The sequence below is a fragment of the Fulmarus glacialis genome, unplaced genomic scaffold (assembly GCF_000690835.1).
Source record: "Fulmarus glacialis isolate BGI_N327 unplaced genomic scaffold, ASM69083v1 scaffold5985, whole genome shotgun sequence".
NCBI lineage: Eukaryota > Metazoa > Chordata > Aves > Procellariiformes > Procellariidae > Fulmarus > Fulmarus glacialis.
In genome coordinates, this window is record NW_009212234.1 from 30707 (window position 1) to 37291 (window position 6585).

General features: G+C 42.5%; 1 protein-coding gene across 1 annotated transcript in view; it reads right to left on the bottom strand.

Moving 5' to 3' along the window:
* Nucleotides 1-1848: 1848 nt before the first annotated feature.
* The window catches only part of LOC104076798 (dystrobrevin beta-like), a gene marked incomplete at both ends in the record, with an annotated part of 6801 nt that continues 2064 nt past the window's right edge, over nucleotides 1849-6585 (bottom strand). Inside the window, 2 exons of the mRNA XM_009577799.1 lie at nucleotides 1849-1945; nucleotides 6050-6163. Coding sequence (XP_009576094.1) covers nucleotides 1849-1945; nucleotides 6050-6163 — 211 coding nt within the window. The remainder of the gene's footprint in view (nucleotides 1946-6049; nucleotides 6164-6585) is intronic.

Consider the following 6585-nt stretch of genomic DNA (forward strand, 5'->3'; position numbering starts at 1 on the left):
CAGTTTATCAAATGTGAGCCAGTTACGGTTCCCTCCCCTCTTCTGCAATCCTCTCTCCTCCCACCCGCGTCTCCCAGTTCCAGCACCTGCCCTCGTGCTCGTGCTCTCCTCCCTCCGCAATACCCTGCAGTCCCCCCGTGCTCCCCGCCTCGGTGTGTTAGTGACCCCGATATCCTCTGCTGCTCCGCACAACGCCACGTTCACGTCTCCAGCCAGTCGCGCAAGAGGGAACACACACTGTTTGGGGGTTGGGAGACGAGAGCGTGATGGCCCAGCAGGCAGGAGGGGCACCTTGCCCAGCGGCGGGCCAAGCTCTGCAGGTTGCACGTCGTGCGGGTTCGGAGCAGTGCACCTGAGGAAGACAGTCCCCCCGGCCTTCAAGGCCTTCGGGGTGGAAGAGCAGAACATCAGGCCAGCCGACAGAACAGCCGTTCACCCTAAGGAGATGGTAGCTTCTACATCAGGTTGTGTTTGGGAGAATTAATTTGTGAAGGCTTACGGGTGCTTTGAAAATGATAGGGTCTACAGAAAACTCACATCAGAGCTTGTCACCGTGTTAAAGCAGATGTCCCAGCTGATTTTGTTATAAAGAGGCTCCTCAAATGTGTGCAAGAAAAATGCTCAGACTGTGGTCGTCTGAACCACGAAGAATCAAACTGTTTCTGATGCAACAACTTTTTATACTTTCCTAAATCTGTGATTCGGTTTTGGGTGCCCATTTTCAGAGATATCACACGTCAACTTAGAAAGATTGAGGGTCTGAAGAAATCAAGGCGAATGTAGCAAGTGATTGTCTTCAAATTTTTAGAAGACAGACATTAACAGGCTGAACAGGAAAAAAATAACAGTGTGCAGAACCACTGACTTAAAAAAAAAAATTTCTTCCCAAATATTAATACTAACTATGTGCTCATCTGCACAGGGAAACGAAATAAAACAGGCACCTCTGAAGAGTATTTGATCATAGCCTCTTGTATACACACTCCTGTTCCAGAATGCAAGCCTAATCTGAAGAGGGACTGCACTTTTGGTTTACAGACGATGTGAATTCATTGTCACTCGCAAGCGCAGACAAGCTCTAAATTTTTCTGGAACTCTCAAGATGCGCCTATAGCTAATCTATAATCCCCTGCGCTGCTCCTGTCAGTGTCATTGCTGCGATCTCTCTCCCACTTCTTCCACTGCCTCTAGTATCTTTGTTGCACCTTGTCTCAGATCAAAACCTCTTTGAGTAAGGACAATGTTTTGCCATTCACTTTACAGAGAGGCTCTCGTCCAAAGTAAGGAACAGAAAGAATAAACGCATAATAGTATTTCAGACTATAGTCATCAACTATGAGCTCAACTCTATAAAAAATAATAAAGGACCCTCATCCAACACATATTATAGATCAGAGCCACCACCATCATACTCTGAAGCAAAAGAACTCCACAGACATAGCGGGGTTAGTGTCACATTACCCGTGAAACACAGCGCCATGCCCTGGGGAGTTGTTTTGCAGGAACTACAGCTTCCAGTTTATTTTCCAGTTAAAGTTGGAAGAACTGAATTGGTACCCAGAACAGCATGCAGTTGATGACCAAATCTAATACTTCTTTAAAGCTTCCCAAATCTTTCGAGTTCTTGATTTTTTAACCAAAGCAGCAGCATATGAACCCAAAAACCCATTAACTATCTGCAGCAACACACAGACCCAGTACGGAAATGACTTTTTGCAAATTCCTTCTATTCCTCATGAAGTATTTATAATGGTACGACAGCGAAGCAGGAAGCTCAGAGCAGCAACAGTGAATTCCAGACCTGGGGAAGAGAAGGATGCACTGCATTTCTGACAGGAGATGGCTTACTTTGAGCAGTTTCATCAGCCCTTCCAGCTGCACCATCAGTTCTCTTCTGCTTTCTTGAAGTGCAGACATTCTCTGCTCCAATTCATCCTTTCTCTGTCTGTTCAAGTTACATGAAAGAAAGACTCAGAAAATAAACTTTGGGTATTTCAAAATTACTTCAGCAAATTCACCCATATAACTGTGTCTTTGGTTTTCATCACTCCCCCCTGCTTCCAATTTAAAAACACAGAGCAAAGCACAGTACAATGACCATGAAACCTATATATAACAATCAGGCTTTTCACTTAAAATCCAGAAATCTGCACTCAGCACCTTGGTAGTAGGAAGCCCTTTTCAAGAGCACCGCATTTTGAGAAAAAAAGTCTGCTTTTTTCTTCCTTTTAAGAACTCTCTTAACGTCAGACCCAGGCGTCCTGCAGAGCTTTCAGACAAGCAAGAATGAACTATGGGAGGAAAGACAGAGAAAAAAAAAAGAGGAGAAAAGGCTGCAGATGTTTGGAAAGGAAAAGCTATCACCTGTCTGGACGGAGACTCGGCAGAGCTATTTCTGTCCACCAATGTGATGTATAATCTTGGACATATTTGCTGTACCAGAACCCAGGTAACAAGAAAAGGAGATAAGAAGTGACCTTCCCTTTCCTTGGCATCAGAAACCCACCGTATTTCTACAGATGCCTATCTGTGAGGTATTTAAGGAAATATGACAGTTTCGTTTTATTTTATATTTAAAAAAATAAAGAAGTGACTAATATAAGGAGAAATTCAAAGACGAACGCCAACACGTCAGAAGTTCAGTATCTTATATGGTTTAAGAAATGCTGGGCCCCACAAATCCTAATCACAGGTAATGATAAATAACTGTAAGAAAAAAACAGATTAGAAAGGCTTATTTATTCATCTACAGTTATTTTTGTGGACATCATAATGTCTTAATCCAAAGTTAAAGGCACCACATATGATAGACTGAATTTTTAAATGTCTTAGATGATATCTATATTCTCACATGATATACTACGGATAAGTAATTCTGGGAATTTTAATAACCAACTGGTTTTAGAAACACCAGTTGGACATCAGAATCAGGAAAAGAAACAGGCCATTTACTTAGACTGAATAAATCTGTTGAGTATGACTTGCTTTCATTACGGTGACTGTGAGAATGGCATACCATAAGCATACAGCCCAACCAGAAAACTGCTAGGCTACGTTACAGAATTAACTTGTTTCTATACTGGTTCTTAAGAGGAGAGAAGACTGTGAAGTGTTAACTATCCTGGGTATTTCTTCCAACACCTTTTTGTATTTTGAAGAATGTGGTTATTAAATGCTGAAACATATCACAAAAATAAGGCAATAAAGAGAAGACTACACGTGCCTGGTCACCTAGAATGTGTTAAAAACCTGCCATAGACATAGCTTTATCTGTCTATACAGTCCTTTTTCTTTCTCTAGGTCAGTGCAAAGTCTGTCGCTTTTATTCTATAGTTATTTAATATAATGTTCTGGTTAACAACTACAAATAACGTAAAAATCGACTAAATAAGTATAGCTCTCCGTATGCAGTCGTTAATGAAGAATCAACATCAATGTGTATGTCTGATTTTGGCTGATGTTACTCAATTTCCTTTTCAATGACCTCCAGTGAAGAAAGAGGAGGTACCGTTTGACAATGACAAAGGGTGTTAAATGTTTAAAAAAAGAAAAAGCTGCGACAGCCTCTGGGAACAAAGGGAGAGATGCAGTCTGAGGCACGCGCCTGGGGCGAACGGGCCCTTGGCACCTGGCTATGAATGAGCACCCTGTGGACTCGCAAGCAGAAGCAGCCAAGCACATCTGCATTACAAGGCGGGGGTCTGTGAGGATGAGGGATCCGGCCGAGCTTCTTCCAAGGTTACATTTGCCAGCAGCGTGGCAGAGCTGACTCATCTCTGCGGGCTGGGTCACCCGCAGATTTTTAAACCTGGGACACGTTGATTTGCCATGGATTATCTTTCTCATTCTTTCACAGCCTAAATTCTACACAGCAACTGAGATCATTTGGCAACGTGTGCCTACATATATTCAAAGGCAAGGTCATCACATGCTGCTCTCGCAGGCTGGGGAATGTCTCCTCGTTAGCTGTGACGTTGTCAAGTACTTTCACACCACAGATAACCTGCTAATTGTGAACTTCCAGTGTGATGCTATGCAGTCAAGAAAATGAATGTGCACTTTGCATTTATTAATGAGAGTGATGTTTGGTGGTAAGAAAGCTAACATAGCTCTATCTATAGCACCAGCGAGACGACGTATGAGATACTGCAGCCAGTATACTCCAGCATATATATAGAAGAGATGCAGAGGACTTAGAGAGAACTTGACAGCAAGCTAAAGGCATAGCTGGAGATTTGGCAAACCTGCTTTATGGAGAAACTGAAGAAGTTCAAGCTATTTATGCAAGATGAGGTTAAGAGGGGAGGGAATCAAAATCTCTAAATATTCACAAAGAGGAATTTTGAAAAAGACCTTTTTAGCCCAGTAGACAAAAGCACAGGGAAAGACCAGGTCTGGAAAATAGCACTAGGCTTATGAAGGCTAGAAATAATGTACACACTTTTAGTCCACTGAGCACAGACAAGGCGCAGAAATTAACTGACGATCACATTAGCGGTATCGGGGGACGTGGCATTCTCTCCGTCTAAAATGAAAGCTTGACCGTCTGTCTTACATGGGTGCTGTAGCCCCGTCAAGAAGAGTTCTGCAGGCAGAGATGTCCCAGCCTGTGTTACACAGAAGGCCAGACTGGACAATCATGATGACTTGACAGGCTTTACATGCTTAATTCAACCTTTTTTTCCTTTTGTAACTCTTCTACTTGCCAGTGGCATTTACATATCTGAAGGCCAGAAATGGCTGCAATGATCATTCAGCCTTTTTTCTTTAGCAAAATACAGGCCGTCTAATTCCTCCTGTTTGTTCCCAACAGCCTGTATTTTTGGAAAAACATTTTCAGGGAAGACATCTAGGGACTGAAAACTCTATCACTGCTCTTGACATCCTTGCCTCGCTTTAAAAAGCATGTGCTTTATTTGTGGTCTGAATGTGGCTGGTTTCCAGTTTAAGCTCTTGGTTCTTGTATCTTTCTCTGCTGGGTCAAACAGCACATCACGTTGCCCCGCAATCTCTTTTTTCTCCACCTCTTGCATAACATTTGTGGGTATCTTCTGCATCCTCTCCAGTTTTTTAAACATTTTAAAAAATATACATAGCCATGTAAAGCATAAAGCTAGAAAATCTATGAGCTATTATCATTAGGTAATAGAAAGAAAAATGTCAGTGAGATACCAAAATGTACTCTAATGAGGCAAATTCTGTATGAAAAAGTAATGAAAGAAGTTCCAAGCCTTAGATTTTGCAATATGGGGCTGGATTATACCTTGCAGACGCTGCCTGCAGTTGCAGTAGCTCCATTCCAAGAGCACTGCACTTTATGGAAAACCTTTAAACATTCCTGGGAAGCACAACAACCGTCCCATTTCCCAAGCGGGCAGGAAAAGTTTACCCCAACAAATGAAACACAACGCAGTTTGCAAAGAGCTGCTGCTGCCAAGAGCTTAAATTTCAGAATCTACTTTCGATTACAGATGGCATTTTTGAAGGTTGAGCTCTGAATTAACTAGTAATAGCAGATGAAATAAAATACAGCCAGAGAATGCCCCTGTGACTACCCAAACTATGAAACACTTTATTCTATAAATACTGACAATTTTCCCCTGTCACTTCAAAATGCAAACTTAATCAAAGAGGCTTTGAAGATTGTTCTCCAACTTTGGATGTATGTCTGACTATCTGTAGGTATGAACTTTCGGAATTTCACTGACTAATCAAATAGCTGACATTTACCTTCAACTCCACTCCTTTGGACAATAAATGATAAGCAGTTAATGCCACTTCTGCTAGTTCTCCCTATCTGAACTATACAAATAGAATTCATTTTAAGAGACATTTTTATTTACTTCTGAATCCACTTAAAAAAAGGCAAATTGCAATATGCTGTCAGTCTTCAGCAGTCAGCATTTTAAATAACCCTTTGAGGTCATTGAAGATATGCCAATATTACCCTTTCCCAGGAACAGCCAGTGCTGTCTGTGCCACGGAGCAGACCCTGCGGGCTGACGGGCCCAGGTACCGAACGCACACGAGCTTTAGGTATTTCTTTTACCGTAGAAGCCGGAGCTCAGCCAATAAAGTTGGGTTCTGCTGGGCTTTCTCAGGGGTGGGTTGAGAGGCTTGTTCATGTTCCAGCCTGAGACGCTGAATTTCTTGGAGTATCTCCCTATAGAAATGACAGAGGGAAGATTGAAGAGGAAAAAGGTCAGCCTCTGCACTGCTCTTAAATACCGTTATAGCCCTTCAAGCGCTCTTTCTGTCACTCCCCGGCCTACGTACAGCCATTTTGTTTGCGTATGACTGGCACAGACTCAAACCCAAGACAGGTAAGTTAGCGCAGTCCTATGAATTGCTGTAATACACATAGAAAATTTATTACTTAATAAGAAGTATGAAATCACTTATGTCCCACACGCTGGCAATGTCTCTCCAAAACCTTTCATGCGGAATGGGCTAAAAGACTGTTCTAAGAGGAAAAAAGTTCCATTTTCAGCATAATCTGCATTGCACGTGCTGTAGGAAGGGCTCTGAAGCGGCACTGCCAGCACCCGCAGCCGTGCTGGCACCGGTTAGCTCCCCACTCACCTT